Source organism: Cyanistes caeruleus, chromosome 3 (genome assembly GCF_971803275.1).
Source record: "Cyanistes caeruleus chromosome 3, bCyaCae1.hap1.1, whole genome shotgun sequence".
NCBI lineage: Eukaryota > Metazoa > Chordata > Aves > Passeriformes > Paridae > Cyanistes > Cyanistes caeruleus.
The window spans coordinates 93,725,217-93,746,167 of record NC_141703.1 but is presented as its reverse complement, the minus strand read 5'-3'; the positions used below and the strand labels follow the sequence as shown (position 1 = coordinate 93,746,167).

General features: G+C 38.2%; 1 protein-coding gene and 1 long non-coding RNA gene across 4 annotated transcripts in view; one reads left to right on the top strand and one right to left on the bottom strand.

Moving 5' to 3' along the window:
* F5 (coagulation factor V) overlaps nucleotides 1-20,951 on the bottom strand; it is a 41,860-nt gene that overhangs the window by 16,343 nt on the left and 4,566 nt on the right. For 2 of the 3 annotated variants that reach the window (XM_086882980.1, XM_023941875.2), the window contains 12 exons: nucleotides 17,448-17,633; nucleotides 14,204-14,295; nucleotides 13,079-13,201; nucleotides 11,787-11,999; nucleotides 8,783-8,926; nucleotides 7,637-7,858; nucleotides 6,953-7,118; nucleotides 5,058-5,235; nucleotides 3,887-3,989; nucleotides 3,300-3,511; nucleotides 2,398-2,548; nucleotides 1,522-1,734 (listed from right to left, as the gene is read on the bottom strand). In XM_086882980.1, coding sequence (XP_086739106.1) covers nucleotides 1,522-1,734; nucleotides 2,398-2,548; nucleotides 3,300-3,511; nucleotides 3,887-3,989; nucleotides 5,058-5,235; nucleotides 6,953-7,118; nucleotides 7,637-7,858; nucleotides 8,783-8,926; nucleotides 11,787-11,999; nucleotides 13,079-13,201; nucleotides 14,204-14,295; nucleotides 17,448-17,608 — 1,978 coding nt within the window. In that variant the 5' untranslated portion in view covers nucleotides 17,609-17,633. Of the gene's footprint in view, nucleotides 1-1,521; nucleotides 1,735-2,397; nucleotides 2,549-3,299; nucleotides 3,512-3,886; nucleotides 3,990-5,057; nucleotides 5,236-6,952; nucleotides 7,119-7,636; nucleotides 7,859-8,782; nucleotides 8,927-11,238; nucleotides 11,329-11,786; nucleotides 12,000-13,078; nucleotides 13,202-14,203; nucleotides 14,296-17,447; nucleotides 17,634-20,951 lie in introns of those variants that run through there. The other variant, XM_023941881.2, reaches the window with a different exon arrangement.
* LOC147654360 (uncharacterized) lies at nucleotides 10,913-13,073 on the top strand. The gene is made up of 2 exons (XR_015285023.1): nucleotides 10,913-11,052; nucleotides 11,798-13,073. It is a non-coding gene; the product is annotated as an uncharacterized LOC147654360 (long non-coding RNA).

Below are 20,951 nucleotides of genomic sequence, written 5' to 3'. Positions count from 1 at the left end.
ACTAGAACCTGAATCCAAAAATAACCTGTGAGAGAGATGGATATGAAAAAGAAAGAAACATATTAAAGGATCCTATGTTTAGATCTGGATCTAAGAGTGAGACCGCTCAAGATAATGTTTCAATTTTATCCTGTCCTTACTGGTGCATGCTCCACTACAGAGATAGAACATTCTGAGAAGAGCAAATACATTCTGAGGCAATGTTGGCAAACATCTGACAAACACAGTATTTTAAAAGCTTTTGAATGAGTTACAGATGATCTTTAATAAGTATAATAAGAATAAAGCAATTTGAATTTCCAATCTGACACAACCTATTAAGCTGCAATCTGAGGCAACTCAGATGAATTTAAAGGTTTTAATAATTCCTCTAAAACCTAGTTACAAGGCAAGTTCTGTCTTGGAAACTAGGATCTTCAGAGAAGAAAATAAAATCTGTTTCCCTAAATAACATCAGCAAGTCCTTTGCTTGTTACACTTTGCTTCTAGAAGAAATGACAGAATAGTCAGAATTAACACCCTGAGAAACAGGTTCTTTTAATTAAAAAGGTCACATACAATTCTTCCTGTATTGATCAGCTGGAAGTAACCTGCATAGCTTTCCTGATTTTTAACAGCAAATTTATCAAAGAAAGTATGCCCTAGATGGAAAGACTAGATTGCATACCAAATTCAAGCAAAAATGCAACTTTGTTATTGGGGAGGTTTTCATAAAGTCTAACAGTTTTTTAATGATTCCCCTAGTTTTGAGCAATACAAGCCACTTACATATTTTTAAGATCTTGATTCTGTGCAATACATTAAATATATTAAAAAAAAAAAAGATATTTTAAATGAGGTAAGGATACGTTAAACCTGAGGAGATTTTAGCATGACCACTCAAAGTGCATAGACTTTAATAACAAAGAACCTGTCCTTCCAGAAGTAATGCCTTAAGTGTGGACATGGGTTCTGATTCCCCCTCTTCCAAGACATAGTGTCAATTCCAGTTAGACATTGAGATGCTTCCCACAGACCAGTGACCTGGTTCAGGGAGGCAGACTTTACTGCTGCTGAACGACCTCAAGCCCAAGGTCAGTTGTAGCCATTTTGCGCAGTAATGACCAGCAGAATTTGGCATTTTCAGCCCATTTTATACTGCTCAGGATAGACAAGAAAAGGCAATGGAATGGAAATGATTTCCAGGCAAAGCTGGAAATCATACAGTGGAGTTGATACCGATTTCCAAGAAGAATCTTGCCTTAAAATTATCATTACTAACCCAAATATTATTTGTGAAGTGAAAGAAACCAAATTACAAGATGACCAACAAAAACAGCCTTCAGTACAGCATACAGTTATGCTAAATTGGTGTAGCCAGCAAGCCTTTCATGCACATCATTTCCACTGGGGAATGATTCAATGTTTTCTAGCACTGTGTTTATCAGAAGAGTTTTCTTTCCTATTTAGGGAAGTCCTTTTAGACTGGAGATTAAATAATGTCTTTGCAGAGCTGTCAAACACTACAGTTCCACAGCTTACCAGCATTGTCCATCTCCACTGTGACTGATTCTCCGCTCATTGGGAAAAGGCTCAGTGTATCCTCATATTTCCCTTGATAAAGAAAAGAGTGCCCAGCAAGGCGAACAGAGACAATCTCATCGTGAGTGCCAACACTGAAAAAGTGCCACTGAACCACAGTATCTCGGCAAAATCCAAGGATTTCACTGCTGTCAGACACATAGCCATTTATTGCTAAAAGGAAAGAAAAGTGGTTTCATTATTTTTATTTTAAAGCTCCCTGTTCTTTGACGTCAGTCCACTGGGCTCATGTTTGCACTGGAAAGAGACGGGCACAGGGCTGAAACCATGGTAATTTCCATCCCTGAAAATATTAACTCTAAGGCAGTAGGGTGCTGCATCAAAATTTAGTTAGCCCTTGTCTTTGCTTCAGTGTTCAGAGCCAGCCTAGCTATTAGTAGCAAGGTGTGGGTAGGCCTTTTCTCCCTGGCAGCTAGCAATAAAACAAGGGGGAATGGCCTCAAGTTGCACTAGGGGAGGCTCAGGTTGGATATTAGGAAAAACTTCTTCACTGAGTTTATAACCGTTGGAACAGGCTCCCAAAGGAAGCAGCAGTCATTATCCCTGAAGTGTTCAAAAAACAAGTGAGTGTGGTACTTTGCAATATGTTTTAGTGGGCATGCTGATAATTAGGTCAGAGGTTGGACTTGATCTTGGAGGTCTTTTCCAACCTTTCTAATTCTATGATATTTCCTATTTCTGTCCAGTGCCACCTAGTTAGAAGTTCACCGACTCTCTGGAGGATTCTCCAATCACATGTGCTTCTGAGAACAAGCAATCACTGAGTGCTCAGGTTCATATAAGCTTTCCTATTATTCATCTCAGTATCCCACTCACTGTGCATTACGTTCGAGTTATAGAACTTGGGATCATCCCTTTTGACAGTGGCTGGATTGCTGCAGTACTCCTTGATATTATCTTCTAGGTACCAGCTCTTATTTTCATCGAACACAGCAGACATTGCCTGCTGCTCCTCGTCTGCCTTTTTCTGAAAGACAATCAACACAGCAGCTACATTTTATCAGCAGACACATGTATTAAGAACTCAATCCTACAACATCGTTCTTACTAGGTAAGCAACATAAGCTTCACCAGAGTCCTGGTAAGTGTGATCCAAAGGCTGAGAGGAAGGGAGTAGAGGCTCCAGATTTCAATCCTACTACTGCAACTAACCTGTGGTGGAACACTGAGCAAGCCTCTAGCACTGCTGATACACATGTGGTTTATGACTGGGCTCTCTGTAACAGGACCAGACGTCCGCCTTGACCTGACAAGGCTTCTGACACTTTTTCTCTCTAGTGATGCTTAAGTCCTTACCAAGCAAGATTTCAATAACTGGTAAAGGGAAGCCCTCTCCCAGAACCCTCCCATGCTCTTTTGGCTGTTCTAGATTCATTGTGCCCAAGATTGACAGATTCTGTGGAGCTGTCTCTGTTACACAAAGGGACCAGGTCAGATCTGAATATCTTCAGAGTATGAAAATATAAGCAGCAGGAAAAGTAATTATCAAGTCTAGAAATAGACTTTAAAGTCAGGCTGACCTTTTGTTGACCTTTCTTAGCTCTTGCTAAGAAACACAGAATACAATTCCTTTACTGCTGTGGACAGTTACAGGACTATTTCTTCAGGAGCCTGTTGGTTTAACTGCCCTCTACAGAATAGTTCTCTAAGGGAAGTAAAACTAAATTCAGTGTAGACCAAATAACATTATTTGAGAAAACTATGCCCAAACAACTTACCTGCACACCTTTTTGTGTCAGTGCTTCACTTTTACAAATCAGAAGTGGGCCAATCAGTCCAGAGGCTATATCTCTCTCAGTATTTACAGCACTGTGATACAGCCTTGTAATACACTGTGCATCCTGTGCAGTGGGTTGGTCTGTTTTAGCAATTTTCCACTCATAAGTGTATGTATTCCCTGGTTCAACTCCTCTACTCTGGGTGTCATTGCCTTAGGAAAAACAAGAACAGTAATGATACAAACTCAGAGCCAGATCTTAATATCAATCTGCACCTTCTAATGACATTGGTGCAGTATGGCCATTAAAATCTACCTTGAGATAACTGAAGTTCAGCAAGAACTTTTGTCTCTCTAAAATCACAAACAAGAACAGAAAACTAAGACAACAAATAGAGGGTATTTGTCTCTGCTTTGCAGATAATACCTTGGTTTCTCTATAAGGCAACACAACAGGTAAGCAGAGGCAGAGCACAGAACTGAGGTCTCCCAGTCATGCACATTCCCAGCCACAGCACCTCCTTCAAAGCAACAAAACCATCCATAACAGTTAGTAATATGCAAAAATATATTTCACAAATTTTTTACTTGTGGGATCCAGAGGATAATCGGCTCCTTCTGCATTCTTTGCAAGTGTCACTCCATGGAAATAAATGCTGTAGGGTCGACTGGCCTTATTTTTGAATACAATCTACATTGATAGGCAAATGAAAAAAAAATTAGGATTCGACAAATCCTTGTCTCAATACATAATGAAGCTACCACTACAGTAGAATATTCCTGGGTTTAGCTCAGAAAGTGCCAGAAAGGCAAAAGGGTATCTTAAAAATTGTTTGATATATAAACCCAAGAATAAATGCTGTTACCATTCTGCTGGACTTTGTAGACCCCACTGAGTGAAGCTCAGCTGCTTATAGCTGGGCTCTGGGAGGTCTAAAAAGAACACTTGTTCTTCCAGGTACTAGGCACACACTATCTCAGGAAATATGAAGTTACTGACTGAAGTTCTTAAAAATCTTCAATATGGGAGAAAAAAAAATTTAAACCAAAGCTTGTTCCAGATTGTAAGACCCAGAGGGGATATGTAAGGAAAAGGCAAAATTTCCTATCTATTCTTGACAAAATCAGGATTAGGGAAAAAAAAATGAGAGAGAGAGAAAAAAGGAAAAAGGGAACATGCTAAACTCAAGTTGAGAGCCACAGACTCATAGTGGAAATTATGGAAGTTAAATGTCATGGAACTTTGTGATGCATCATTAAATGACAACAGAAAGACAAGTGGATGTTGCAGCAGCATGAGCTTATACTGCAAATGTTTCATAGTTTCATAGTATAACCTCATGAAATAACACTTGGTTATGGAAACTGAGTACCTTTGTCTAAAACAGCAGGAAAAAAATATCAGCATAAAGAAACAAGAGGCCCATGAAATTCAGCCTCAGATACAAATCCCCTCAGAGGTCCACCCAGGCTTAGGGCTTTTTTTCTCCTTTTGGACCAGTGTCAAGATACATTTTACAGAGTGTGCCTGAAGCATGTTTATTTTGTAAAAAAAAGGCACAATCATGGAAACTATAGAAGGAACACTGAAAAATGCAAGCTAAACACTGTTCCTTGTGATCATATCTTTTAACAGGGCCAATATTTAGAACATTAGCTATATTTTCTAAAAAACAAAAATCAAATTAGCTCCTCTGTATCTCTGCCTCAATGAAAAACATGCTATAGTATAAACAATTTCTGTATTTATTTTACTTACTTTGACTTTATCATTGATCTGTGCTCTGATAATAGGGCCCAAGATTCCAGTTTCCTTGGGACGAGGACTTTCCAGACGTTTAGTGAAGCTGTCATCAGTGTATTGCCTAAAAATAGCCTTTTTATACCTTTTACCTATGAGATTGGAGAAGTTGTCCAAGTGTTGTGATTTATAGTGTCTTAAAAATAAAGGAAAAGAAAAAATATCAACAAAACTTGAACAGTAGCGTTTGTTAAAATTCAAAATTAGTATTCACATAACTGGTAGAAATCTCACTGCTTGAAAAAAAATCCAAACCATAAACCAACCTAATGATTTTCACCCAAATTCTAACCTAAATTAGGGAAGAAGAATCTTGGACCATTACTTGTGTTTTGGTATTAGATATGACCAATTAATATCAGAGTTTACATTTAATTTAACAGTGTGCATACAAGTAAGAAACAGGTACAAGCATACAAGCAGCAGGTACACTTTCAAGGTAAAATAGAAATCACTGCTCTCCTTTATCAAAGGCCTAGTTGAGCACAGAGAAAAAAAATACAATTTGCTCACAGTAGCAAAGACTCCAGGAGAAATAGGAAAACAATCTTAATCCCAGTCAGGCATCATACAGTAAGTAGTGCTACATTGAGGTTTCAAATGTTAAAATTGTTAATGTTGAGAGAAAAACCAGAATAAACACTTGGAATTTACACAGAGAAACATATTTGTTGTCACTCACACTTCAAAAAATGTTACTGAAAAGGAATAAACTCTGCAGTTTTGAACAAAGAAGGAAAAATCAGAGAACTGAGGTGGTTAAGTAAGGCAGTGTGACTGACAGGAAAGATATAAAAGTTTGATCTGTTGCAGTTCTAGAGCACATAAGGGAAGCAAATCATGCTAAAGGAGAATGAGTTGTGCAAACACTGTATTTCTAAGGATGTATATGAAACTACAACCCTTACAGAATAAGGAATTTCTTTTGTTCTGCTTAAATCCTTAAAGATTCTTGTGAATATCAGCTTGTAAAGGCTCATGTAGCACTGGGGAATAGACAAATTGCAAATTTAACCCCACAGTGCAGTGATAGCGCTGTCTACTATGATATTGTGTATGCTCCAGAATTCCTTCTATTTGTTCTAAATTGAGCAAAATAGCAAAATATGCTTGCTTATGACTTGTACTCCATCTACATTGCTAACATGCAGAGGTCATTTATACAGAGCCGTTTCTTCTGTTCCCCAAACACTTCATTGTATTGAACTTTTAAAAACATTTAATCTCCAGAAATATTCCCTCCCTCCCCTTCTCTACCTCTTAAGGATTGTTTGTTTCAGCAGAATAGATATTGAAAAGTATTTTAGAAAATATGCTACTTTGGACAATTCCTAATTCATCTTGTTATTTTGGGCTCCCTGTGAGAGGCAATAGAAGGTGTCCACTGTTGGGCTTCTCAGCAAAGAAAGTCACTGACACTGGTGAGAGTTCAGTGAAGGGCTACCATGGTGATCAGGGAGCCAGAGCACTTGGCACAGAAGCAAAACTCCTGTTTCTTCAGTCATGCAAAGACATAGCTAAGAGAGCATCTTATCTTTAACCTCAACTATCAAATGGACATTCTAGAGAAAGCAAGACCACATGCTTCTCAGAGCTGCATGGTGAAGAGATGAGACACAGTAAACACAACATGCAACATTTAGATATAAGGGAAGTTGCAGAGGTGCCAAGAGGGCACCCGAGGGGCAAGCTGAGAGGTCCCTGTACTTGGAAACAATAAAAATGCAACTGCATAATGTCCAGTGTAACTGGATCCAACTTAGCTGTTGGATACCGAGAGGTTCTTTCCAACCACAATTATCCTGTGATTTCATGCTAACATTCCCTATTATACTGACAAAGTATTATTTTACCTATCAAGGGTGTCTGGAATACTTGGGGCATAATCCCAGGTAACTTCTTCTGCAGCAATGAAATAGTCCCAGGTTTTGACCATAAGACGTTCTCTATAGGAGAGACGACTCTTCTTCACCTCTTTGTCCCCACAGTCCCTTACAGTGAGGTAACCGTGCATTCCAGCTAATTGAGAGGAAACAGGACCATAGTGATTTCCCATCTGAGGACCTCTTACCACCTTAGCTGTTTTTTACCCCCAAAATATATCTCCAGCTCTTATAAGACAGATATTTTTCTCATCCTTTAAAACAGAATTCTGATCATTGCTGAAAGATACCACTTTCAAAGGATGAACAGAAAATATTTTCATCACATTGAAGTACCCTTAGCTGAAAGTACTCAGTTTCTCAGGAAACAGGTGGTTTCTTAATAATTTTATAATGGTGCTTATCTTAACAGTTCACAGAGACTTAGATGCTGGAAAATCGAATGACTGTTGCTCTGTGATGTGGACCTGCAGTAAAGCTGCAGATAAGAACATTTTTTAGTTCAACATGCACTTCCAACAGAACGCCCTGTTCTTGGCCATTAGTGAAACAAAAAAACCACCTGAAACAGATGAACTCTGCTGTTGCAGAACCGTAGAAGCCATTTGGGACTTAGAGAAGGACAGCTTTACTAATAACTAGATGGTTCCTTACCTTGCAGGTGCTTTTGGACAAGAGAAGATATGAGCCACCTTCCTTCCTCTGTCACTGTCATGTTTACGGTGGTTGAGGCTCCTCCCACCAAGTTAACAGCAGAAACTCGGCGACGTTTTTGCTCCATGGACTGGCCATTGATATGAATGGAGAAGATTTCTGGTTTGGAACTCATTCCTATCAAATGCCAGCTAATGTTGTCATATGCACAAGCCTCTAAATCTGAAAGAGACATGAGATTAAAGTTCAGAATACAGGTAAATCATGCAAGTTCCCCATGCACCCTAGGTTAGAAGTGAACCTTCACTGAAAACATTAAAAAAATTTGCTGCAGTCGATGTTCACAACAAGAGGAAGTTTCAGATACCAAAATCATGTCAGTGGAAGACAAGTGCTTAAATCTTATCTGCAGGTGACAAACTGACTTACAACAAGGTGGCAAAAAAACCCCCAACAAAACCCAGTGCCTTCTTTTTGACAGATGACCTGCCCTTGCTTGGGGAGTGAGGGAAAAGCAGGGCAGGAAAGGCAAAAAACAAAGCAAGGATCTCAGCTAAAGATTGATGTAGTACCTAGTAACAGTGACAATATTTCCTTAAAAAAATCCCCATTTAAGACATTCTTTTGTATTTGCTCAATGGATGGGAGAGTGATATGAAAGTTTTTTCTTAGTAGAACAACAGAAAAGCACTGGCAACAGAATAGCCCCACTACCACCGTCCTAGACTTCTCGCTTAATTGAGTCTTTTAATGATAACTGACTTTCCACTTTCAGGCAGTTTTGCACCCAGTATATTCTATATGCTGTAGAAGCAACAATTTACTTAATGAAATCACTCTCTCACCATCAGCTTGTTAAAAAAACAAGGAGCTTATTAAATAGACATTATTTTTTTTTTTTTAGTTGGTACTCCTTTTCTCCAAGCAGAAGTCATCTTAGAAGTAATCTCATTGTTCCTATCAGTAATTTGCCTTTCCTTTCAGCAGCACAATTTTTCTTCCAGAATCTAGATGCTCACAGACACATTCTAAAAAAGGCTGTATCCCATTTCTCTACATTCCCATTTTTTGTGCATGAAAAGCAACTAAAGGTAATACTCAGTGTTCATAAATGTTAGTTTCATTTCACATAAGCCTGAACAGTACCTGGTAACGTTCCATCGGCATAGCCATTAATTGTATACTTGACTGATGGTGATCTTTGCCAACTCTTGTTTTCATCAAACACACCAAACATCAGTACATATTCCCTGTCAAAATGTTTCTGTGACCCATCCTCGTTTAGACTTCCTGTGAAGGAGAAACAACAGATCTTAATTTAAAGCAGAAATAAAGCAGATTTCACATGCAGTTGTGCTAATATATATTTAATGAGCTTGTTTCGCCTGTTAGCATGTACTGGCTGAGCCTGATCAAAACAAGGCCTTAAGAATGCTCATAATGTGATTTTATTTCTGAAAGTACTTTTGGACTGGGTAACTACAAAATCAAAAGTCTGAAGTATTCCAGAGAAGATAAACATCACTCAATGAATTGTCTCAGACAAATTCGGGTAATGTGTTGTAGGGACCACCCTAATGAAGGGGAGTGTCAAACACCTTTGGTTCACAAGCAGGTGCTCTGATCTATTTTCAGACTTGTGAGGCAAGGAGAAGACTGACGGCAGAGTCACCAGCAGTGTGAACAGCACCTTTTCAAGCACTAAGGTCATCAGCAACTTTAAAAAGCTTAAAACCAATCACTCAGCAAACAACATTTACACACAGAAGACTTCAACAGACACTGCTGTGCTGCATTATTTACAAGAAACTGTCCTGGTTGATTTTGTGGTACAGATGTAATTTCTGTCAAGAAGTAGAGTTTCTTTCTGGACATGCCACACAGAACTGGTGTGATTTTTATGATTCTTTCTGTAGATCGCTCACATTAAAAACTTCCACTTGCTACTTTCAAAACATAGTTTGGTCCCTTTGGATTGCAGGAATTAAAAATTTGCAAACTTCTTGATTATTCTACCTAGGAGAAGACACAGTGGAAGAAATAATTTCTAACATATTTTTTTTTATTTATGAGAAGCTACAAAGTTCTGTTTTTCTTCACAAAAGAAGCCTCAGAACAACAGAGGAATTTATCTACTTGCCACACAAAGAACATTCAGGCAGTGCTTTAACTCAAAAGTCCACTTTTTATAACCTTACCACCCTTAAATGTTTCAGGCTATGGGGAGCTGACACCGACCAGAAGCCAAACACCCTCTTCAATGCTTCCCCATCCCCAACAGGACAGGAGAGAGAGCGGGAAGAACAAAAACCAGAAAACTCATGAGTCAATAAAGATGGTTCAAAGGTGAAGGAAAGAGGGGAAAACAACAAGCAATGCAGAAGAAATCACTCATCTCCCACAAACTAACTGATGCCTAGTCAGTCTCTCAAAAACAGTCACCTTGGAAGTCAACACGCCTTGTGCTCCCCATGCTGTTGTTTCCTCCTCTGCCTCCAGTTTTTATTGCAGAATGATGTTAATGGTAGAAAATAACCCTTTGGCCAATTTGTTTCATCTGTCCAGATGGGTGCCCTCCCAATCTCTTGGGTCCACCCCCAGTCCACTGTTAGGGGAGGTGTGAGCAGGAAAAAAAGACTGTTCAGCAACAGCTCAAACATGGGTGGGTGTATTATCAATGCTAATAAGCCACAAATCCAAAACACAGCACCATATGAGCTGCTGTAAACAAACCAAACTCCATGCCAGGCAGACCAAACACACAGGTACATTGCACATCTACCAGACATGGTGTCCAGTCAAAAAACTGTTCAGAAATCCTAAAAATAAGCATAGTGAGCTGTTTGTCTCATTTCTAGCCAGAAATATACACCCAAATTTTCCTGAAGGAAAGTAGTACCTTACCACTGGTGTGGTAGTGGTCACACCAGTCCATCTCAAATTCATATCCTACTCAAGCCCAGAGTGCATGAATTTGAGAAGCCTGAGAAGGAAGTAGTTCCAAAGCATTTGCCCAGATTAGCTCAACCAGTATGCCATAAAAGATGCGTATACATGGAAACCCAGAGAAAGAAAACCCAAGAAAACTAGGAAAATAACAAGCCTTAGATAATACTAAAAGCACCAATCATCAAAAAAATTCAGGAGGAACATAATACTAATGCCACTCCTTTGAGGTGATACGAGTAGGTGTGATCTGCATGAAAATGGGTATCTATGGGTGAAGAGAGTGTCCTTGTGCAACCCACACTGAACCAATGTTCTGTTTACTTTCAGGGGAGCTTTGAGGTCCAAGTCCACGCAGTCTACAGTCTACACAAATTTTTTGACTCAAACAAAAGCAAGCTAAATAACTCCCAGCACGTTCACCACAAGAAGGATATATAATTTGGAAAACCCTTGGATTTAAGGGACCGGTAAGTAGTTTAATTACATTACATGGTGGCATGTTGTTTCAGTTGTCCCTCAAACCACGAATGTGTATCTAGCAGCTGTTTACAAGTGCTACAAGACACCAGTTATTAGTGGAGATGGAATTCAATGGTTCAGACTGCTAAAATCTAAAGTCTCTGACTGCATGCAAAAACAATTTTAAGACTTACAATCTGCTCAAATTTGGCCATATCTTCAAATAGCTAGCAAAAGACACTGCTCTGCAGTTTTAAACTCATGTTACAGAAGAAAGTGTTCCAGGTTCTTGATCAGACAGCCTTAAAAGACAATGGGTAAAACAATAATTTACTGCCTTATTTTCTGAAATGGCCAAACCATTTTGAATGAAGTTTTAGAAAATATTTATTCTAAGACAGGAAATTTGAGGTCATACTAGCAGTTAATTTGAGGTCATATTAGTATATAAGCAGTTAGCTTAATTTAACAGTTAAGCAACTAAAAACGCAACCAATACAGGCAAATGTATCAATTTATTAAGATTTTCTGCCCATCCTATGATTATAAGATGGAACTGCATGAAAGCTGGCATTTAAAAACTTTAACATCTAAAAGAATGATGTTAAAAAACATTTGTTTTACACTGCATGTAAAGATGTGAAAAAGAAAATAATGTATCTTCTCTCATTGTCATACATTATCATCTTTGTTAAGAAATGAAAATGCATTACTTTATTGTAGTCTTACAGCATTTCATTACCTTTCTTACAGATCAGCAGTGCTCCAATCAGACCAGAGTTAAAATCCACTGCCATGTTCTCATGAGAATAGTAAGCATAAGTAAGACAAGGAAGGTCAGCTTCTCTTGGACCAACTTCTTCTGATATATCCCACACATATGTGTAGAGCTGGCCTGGAAGTACAGCATCATCTCGTTTTTCTTCAGGGGATGTTCTGTCATCATACAGGGAGCCTGCCAAGAAAAGAGTCAGTAGGGTGGCATAAAGACAAAGAACAAATAAAATGCCTGGAATATCTTCCTACAATCAGCTCCAAAAGCTTGGTTTGATCATGCTCATATGGTACTTCAGATTCAAAGAAATAACTCATTAAATAACTGATTAAATAATAATAATAATAATAACTGATATTAAATAATAATGAGTAGCTGGGGAGAGTAGCTATTCCACTACCATCCTGTTCCTTACAGATTAAAGATTTCCTAGAAGTAACATCACTACCAGAGGTTGGGCTCTTCATCAGTCTGACTAAGGTTAGGACAGGATGAAGCTTCAGCCTCTGCTCACTGATGCTCTGCAGAGGAATGCTGCCCACTCTGTCACCTTTCTAAGTGTCTCTCATAAAGCCACTGCATGGGCTGGCGCTGCCTCAGGCCTTTTGTACACTGCACATTCATATATTGAGCAGTAATGGCTCATGTCAGTGCCTGCCATATCCAACAGATCTGCAATACGACAAAAGGGAGACAGAGAATCTAAATCCGAAGTGCAAAAGGTACATTAATTAATCAGACAGTATTCCCATCATTTCCAATGAGATGTTCTGTTCAACTCCATGAGATGGTGTTGCAAAATTCCTTTTGCACACACACAACAAATAAAGCCTTGCATGAATTCGTAAACTGCAGGTCAGCGCTCTGGCTCAGCACTCAGGGCAGGGCAATCCAAGAAGCATGAGCAACCACACTCACTTCGTGCTGGTACAGACATTTTGCTGTCCATTTGGTCATAGTTTATAATCTCTTTTTGCTGGCCTCATGAGGGTGTGGAGCAAAGCACCACAAAGCTGAGCATTAAATGCTGAGTATCAGAACAGCACGACCAGCACTGCTAGGAAACTGCTCATGACACTCATTCCTAATGTTATGCTGATGAACAAGAAAGGAGCTAACAATGGACATGAAGATGTAACCCAGGATCAACGGATCTCTGTGTTACACATGGTTTTAAATACTGATTTGGACCCCTCTCAACATTTCATGCACTAGTATACAAATAAATGAGCAACACATGGAGTTCCTACAGTATTTACCTTCTTCATTTTTGCTGTAAACTAGGCCTTGAGGATGAATACTGACTGGCTTGTCAGCCATATTTTTAAGGTGAACTACTAAAGTATCTCCCACTTCAGCACGCAGGGTTGGTCCCAGAAGTCCTATAGTTATTCAAGATAAAGAAAGAGGAAAAGATTAATAAAACAGTATGTTTAGAGAAACAAAGAATTTTCTCCCCCAGTAGAAAATATTAGCTCTCAAAGCACAAGTTCCAAAATTAATGCAGAGAATGTAATAACACTGCAATGAAACTTATCCATAAAAAGGCATATCAGTACTTAAAGCCTGTAGTGCATAGTCAGAAATATTATAAATTATTTATCTGGAAACTAGCACTTAAAAATCACAGGAAAATAACAGATTTAGGGAGAAAAAGTTATTTACAGATACAGAAACTTTATCAAAAGATTCAGCTTGAGGTTCAGTGCAAATTTCTAGGAATCTTTCACATACAATTTAATTAAATAGTTTCAGAAGATAAACACTTTCTAGTTTAAGAGTTTAGAGAAAGGCATTCAAACACATTACTTTAAGTAGCACTCTGAATGCCAGAAGTCACAGAACAAAGAGCTCTTTCAATCCCCAAATCTTATCCAAATAAATAATCAGTTCCACACTGCAAATTTCTTGAGGCATTTCCTGCAAAGTATTTCAAGAGCTTGTATCTCTACTCCCCATGTTGCAAAAATAAGCACTTTAAAAAGCTGCTAAGACAACTTTTGGCTTGTTAGTTTCTTTTCTTGTAAACTATTTTGTAAATATTTAGTTTCAGGCCTTAGGCTCCTTCCATATGGATTCATAGTGTCATCACTGCAGCTGTGCCACACAAATATACATGTATGTGGTAATCCTCATCAGATGCTGAAAACAAAGGAAACAAGTTTGTATGGTGCAACTGATTTGCAGACAGCTGCATCCTCTGAAAGCCCAACCTCCCTACAGCCTTTGGAAGCCTCATTCATGCACTGCAGAGCCCTCATCCCCCTGTGCCTGTTTGGTTTATGTGCAAATAATGGACACAAAAATACAAGCTTGCTTAAGTTGCCATTGGCTTTAAAACAAGTGATAAATTAAAATACTCAGAACACTTAATTCCTCTTTACCTGCAAATTTATTTGCTGGTTTCTCTTTTTTAAAATCCACTTCATATTCTCTGTAAGAGATTTTCTTAAATACAGGATCTGAATGTTCCAATCTGAAACCAAAAGAGTAACAAAAAATATTGGAAGGACAAAGATTCTCAGAAATGTCATTGCTGTTTAATGGATATCTCAAAAAATGAATCTTGGAGATATATTTAATCACTTTCACATTTTGATGAAGGCAAACTACACTCTTTGGTCAAAGAGACCAACTCTTTGTAGTATCTTCCCTTCTCCCTCTTATGCTGTTGAATCTGTGGTGTTCCTGAGACAGATAATTTAGTACAGGACATCCAATATCCATACCTAGAACAGTTCACCACTGATTTTACTAGTGTTTTCTATTGATCATTTTGATTCTGGGGTAAAGATGCCTTTGTTTTGTCCAAGACACAGAGGAAGATGTCTCAACCACACTTAACCTACAAAGCCTCTGACAAGACACAGGGAAAGAAAACTGAATTTCTGTTTATTCAGCCCTATGCTTGAGCTTTAAGACTCACCAGAAGGGTTTTACAACTGCATGAACAGCAAGCTCCTGTCACAGGAATGACTCTGGAGGCAAGCACTCTGAGAACAACTAAGGATCTCACAGAAAGTTAGAAAATGAGAAACACTGCAAGTGCCCTTAGTCTTATTGCGTAAACAATTTGGCACTCAGTAGACCACGCAATGTTTTTTTAGAAAATATTTAGGCAAGCAGAAGGAAACCAGCACACGACACTTCTGCAATAGAAATAATGACAAGAAGACAGCTGAAAGGATAACAGCCCTTCACATTTATTGGTTGATTTACTATAGTATGTATTATGAGTGAATTCTATTTGCTTTCTTTGTAATGCTCTGTCAGGCACATTTGTCAGCAAGGAGCTGATCAGCTGTTCAACTGTGGGGAGGCTGAGAAGAGAGAACAGAGAGAAACCACTTCAGTGACATCCAGAGTCCATAAGGGGGAGATGTCTTTTGGAGGAGATCTCTTGTAAATTCCTTCGCAACCTTCTCTCTCCACAGGACAGTCAGGCAGAAGCAATTGGGGTTTCAATTATTTCCCCTCTCCTTAAAGTCATTGATAAAATTTTGTTTAACTCTTTAAGGGGAAGGATGGGATCCATAATGTTCACTAACAAGAGCTGCCCTAATGTGACAATGTTCAAGAGAATATGCACTGCAGGGTAGAAGAGGAAATTTATCAGTGCCAGTTGGATAGTAAGGAGGAATAAAATACCTAGTGCACTAACAGTTCAGAAATACCACACTACGCAAGAGGTCTAGTTATGTGACTTCTAGGAATTGCAGCATCAACACTGCAAGATGTGCAGATAATATATTATCACTTTGTGCTGAAGTGTCTTATAAATAAACAGCACTTGTACATGGTAACAAACCTCTGCAAAGATAAGACTGACACTCAGAGATGTTAGGTATCTTTTTCTAGCCTGTACGATTGGAAAATTAAGGAACTCAGGCAGGAAGAACTGATTTTCCTTTCAGCCTCTCTTCAGTTATTTAGAAATAAAAGCAACAAAGTATCAGACTCTTACACTGCATTTAGACATTCAGCTTCTGCTGAAATCAGCACAAGTTACATACTCCAATACCTTTGGGATCCAAGCCATTAACTCTTCCTCAGTGAGCATACTTGTGCTGTGTGGATTTTTGTTTTTCTGTGGTTTTTTTTTTTAGTTTGTTTGGTTTTTGCTGGTTTTTTTTTGTTTGTTTGTTTGTTTGTTTTTAGTTGGTAGTTTTGTTTGGTTTTGTTTGCTTGTTTGTTTCGGGTTTTAGATAAATTTCTATAAGCTCTACAAAATTCTTTAGACCCATCTGGGATGTGACTTACTCTAAATACTTAGGCAAGGTAACTCAATAGACATTGCATATAAAATATTGCTGGGTTATCTCAGAGAACTTCAGCTGAGGTTTTAGACAGTCTTGTGACTACGGCATGAAAACCACTCTATCCACAATGTGAATTTAACCAAACAGCACTTGATGCTTAAATTGATGTGCCTGGTGCAGAAGGGAATAAAGTTTTAACTAGTAAATTCGTATGTATTGTATTGTTCACAATACTTAAATGGCATCTGGCTTCATGTTCCTACCTTTAAATCCTATTTCCTTCTGTCTTGCCAGTTTAACATTATGCTTATACCAGTTCTGTTAAAGTTTCAAGGGGATTTTAAAAATCATAGAAACTTTGTTATAATTAAATCTTGTAAAAAACAAAAGTTAGAAAGTCATAATCTGAACTGGAACTATCTTTTCCATATTATCCTGAAATGGAATACATGTTTAGGAAAAAAAAATCACAAACAAAAAAAAGCAAGCCATTCACCTGTATATAAATATATATACATAAAAAAGCATCAAAATAAAAAAAACCCTTTTAACGTAACAGGAAAAGTAATTTTTAATTACTCTTAATGTTTAATTTTTAGTATTTTCCCCCCTAATTTAAACAGGAAATTACATCCAAATTCTGTAATCTGTAGCATTACACCTGAAGTGTTTATAATCCTAAGGACAGTAGTAGTAATAAAAATAACATATTTTATATTCTTATGTCTGGTGGATGCAGAGAGGCTGGCCACTGTGCAATGCTATCTGAAAAAAATAAAATCAGTATTTTCACTTAATGAAGCAGAGTAATGCTTGATCTTACCACCTTTACTCATCAGAACTCAGAATGTGCATTTCACAGAACTCATGAACAACTCAGAAACTGTACAGCTAGTTCCAAAGTTCACCTGGCTCTGATTTAAGTGAAAGTGATAGCATCAAAACTGGAACATAATTATTCCTTCAGCAAATTCTAAAGTCTTAAAGTTTTTGAAATCTTACCAAACCATGGTTCAACTTAACATTGCTCAGCATCCATGTATCCAAAATAAATACATTAAAAAACCCCAAGCAACCAACATTAAGCTATGTAAAAATGACAAAAGCAAGTCCTTGAGCTTATTTAATAGAAGTGCTCTGAAATAATAAAAATAATTTCCACTAGTGCAGCAAATTAAAAGGAGCTTTTAATAAGTTACTGGCTCTGGTTCAGATCATGCTGTTTAATGTCCATCAAGTTCCTCTGAAATCAACAGATTTGGCTTTGAAGTCCTCTTGGGCTCTGCAATTCCACAAGAGATGAGACACAAACCACCTTTCAGTGACAAGGGAGGACTAATTTCATCCTTCTTATCCTGTACTTTGTTACCTGGATTTTTCCTCAGGTTCCGGTTTGTAGGTCCAGCTAGTGATCTGTGCAGCTATATAGTGCTCCCTGACCTTCGCAGCTCCTGCCACATGTTGCCCTGAGTCTGGCCACCACGAACCAAGCAGAAGCAAGAGAAAAAGCTGCAAGCAGTGCAGTGCCATGGTAGAGATGCCTGTTGATGCTGCTCTGGAAGACAAGGCAGAAACCACTGCTTTTATTGCTGTTGCTGCTTCTGACTTCCCCTCAGAAATGAAATAATTATGATGCAACAGGGTAACAACATTTGCTATGCTCAGGTCATTGCTCTTCACCTCCGCCTCCCCTTACTGACAGGGATCCAATAGAGATAAAAAACTGTTTAAACTACCTTCCCTCCCCTCCTCCACACCACCTCCAGCAAGAGACAAGCGCCAAGGAGAAGCAGCTTCAGCCCCACTAGGTGGTTGGGTCACTGTGTACTGAAGCAGCAGGATATCAGAGGCAGAAGATTATTTAGATTACTTCAATTACAGGATGTTTGACTTGCATGGTTAGAAGAAGTGCTGCATATTTTCTGTCTTCCCAGAAAACAGAAACCCAGCCCATGGCTGGCACTGATGGAAGTTTTCCAGGTAGTTGTTACATTTCCTAAGAAACCATTTTCAGGTTAGAAGCAAAATACTGAAGCATTAGGTACAGGGAGTAGAATTGGGTGCAGAGCTAAAATCTAGTTCAGATCAGCATGTACTGCATGCTCAGAACAGTAAGGCAGCCGCCTTTCCAAATGTTGCCAGCTTCAGTTTGATTCCCACTACACTCCCAAATACCTCAGGTAATAGGTAACCAATGGGCTTCTCAGAGGCAGCTACCAGGTCAGACTGGAGACTTTTAATTTAGTCTTGATTAGGGTCTGTTGACATTTATCTAACAAGAAATGATTAGGAAAATACCTTTTGATAAGGTAATTATCAATGTCAATTGTATTAGGAAAAATGTTTCCCTGCTTTTGGCAGTGCTAAGAAGTTGGTCAAAACAACAAGTAAATTGTTGATCATTTTTCCCACACACTCCATTGCTAGAAAAACAAAAAATCCTATCTATTTTTTTTTTTTGTGGCCAGAAAATGAAAACGACATTTTTAGTAATGTTTTCCTAATATTTTAATGAAAAAATCACCTAAATCCCCAGATCAAAATAACTCCACTCCAAAACTACAAAAAAAGGACATCATTTCATTTTGGGTTACTTCAAAAGAAAATCTGATCAGTTCTAGGTTTGATACTTTTTTTAACAGCAGAATGGCCTATCAGCTTGGCCAGTTCTGTCCAAATTATATGGTACCATAAGGTCTTAGAAGCAATAGGGAAGATGGCTGAAAAAAAAATAAATGGATGAAGATCAACAGCTAAATGTTTACTACCAAACTTCAGGATCATTTGGTGCATAAACCTGAAAAGAATCGTGCTCACTTAGACAGCACATGACTACCAACATCATGATTCTGTTTAATGAACTGCTTATGTTTGAAATTTCCATTATAAGCAGGCTTCTAATAAAGTTTTCTTTTAATAAAAAGCTAAATTATTTCAGACTAAAAATTAATACCCATTAATTACATGATTAACACCCCCTGCTCGGTGTCTATGAGATGGGAATCATCAAAGCTGACATCAGTTGGTTACTTCTCTTTTATCCATTTCAAGGAATTTGGGAGCTGTATTTTTTAAATTTATTAGTCAATGGATGATGCAGTATCATTTTAAAGGTAAGAATTTTTAAGTGTGGCTGATCATATTGATAGTTTTAAAGAACAGTATCAAATTGCAGGACAGATACCTTCCATTAAGCTACACTGATTACCATTTTGTTACCCTTCTTTAACCCTTTAAGAACAAGAAATCCAATGCTAGCTGCTTGCTCATTTTCTCCTCACATTTTAAGTATCAATTTAAAATTAATCAAAATTTTCCCAAAATCATCTGCATCAGCCTTAGGGTTTTTTTCTTTTCTCTTCTCTTTTTTAAGCTATTCCATACATTGTATCCTATGGGCTTTATGAAATGTCCTGAAAATCATTATTAATAATCCAAATATGTTATTCCCTTCCACCTGATCATTAATTTCTAATATTTGCAATTATATGTCTGATGTTGTGAAAGTCTAATACATACATATAATTTCTTTAAATTAACATTGGTTGCTTGCAAGCTATTACTATTAGTCCATGACAAGTGACTACAGAATATATTCTTCCAGGCTGAAGTCTTTCAAGACCATACAACTTTATTGGTTATTCACATATTTAGCTGTGATCTTTTTTTCTACTTCACAAGACTGCACACGCTGCAAACTTCATAATTTATCCTCATTGCTTACCCACATGTTCAAATGTCAATTGCAAGTCAGTAACAACATCAAAAAATCATGTGGTCAAAAGCCATGCACGGGGGAATGTGGGTCCAGTGCAGGCTGGCAAGACAATCTCTGCAGCACGATGAAGGCTACTCCCAAAACAGAGTAGTACCTTTGGGATGTATTGATATTGAAATGCCAAATGAAAACCAAGCATTGAAAGAGAAGCCTAAGCAATACCTTATAACAGTAAGAGCAGGTCTGCACCTTTGAACTGGGCAAGCTTACTGTCTGTTCTGACACCCAGTAATTATGGTCTTGATATCTTGTCATGTGAGAACATATTAAGGGTATACCTGCAGTCCTCTCTAAAAGCTGACCTGCAAAATTAACTGGCAATGCCACTTTTACACTTAGGCTGGGTGAAATCACCTAGGCTGAATCTGAGCGATCAAGAACAGATCTTTAAAAAGAGATGTAAAGGGTGATATGCAACTTGCTGCAAATAAAAAATCAGGATCCACAACAAACTTGGTTCTACTTTGTCGTTCCGATTGGGAACGGCGATAAAGAACGACAATGGACTCTCAAGGGAGTCACAACACGAGACTTCTTTAGTTTATTGCTTCAGCTCTGTCTTATAGACAGATACGTGGAAAGTACAGAAAAGAAACTCCTACTGGTTAACAAAGTGCTACATCACCATCATTGGTCAGGGTGGCTCATCACCCCCCTGGCTTTCTCCTGCAAGAGAAAACAAGACTGCAAAACAACACCTGCAAGGCTGTTTAGTTTTTCTGAGAATTGTTTTAATTCCTTCTCATGAATTTCTCAGGCTAGCTCTCAGTCAGGCCTGAGAGCTATGTGGCCTGTAATAACTACAGGCACTCTGGTTCAGATTTAGCATCCATACTACTTCAAAAATACCTTAAGTGCCAGCAGGCAATCATATCTTGATGCCTGCCATCAACTTTCACAACTGGTGACAGAGAGGGAGCTAGAACAGAGAAGAAAAAGCTGCAAAACGACTGTGGAATTAGTTGCTATTAATGTCCTAAGAGAGATCTCTCCCTCATTCAAACACACCAACCAATGCACAGCGGTCCAGCAGCATACTTTGCTTAGTACAGGCTGAACAGGCTTCATGGGCAAACAAGGAGTTAATTATTGAAT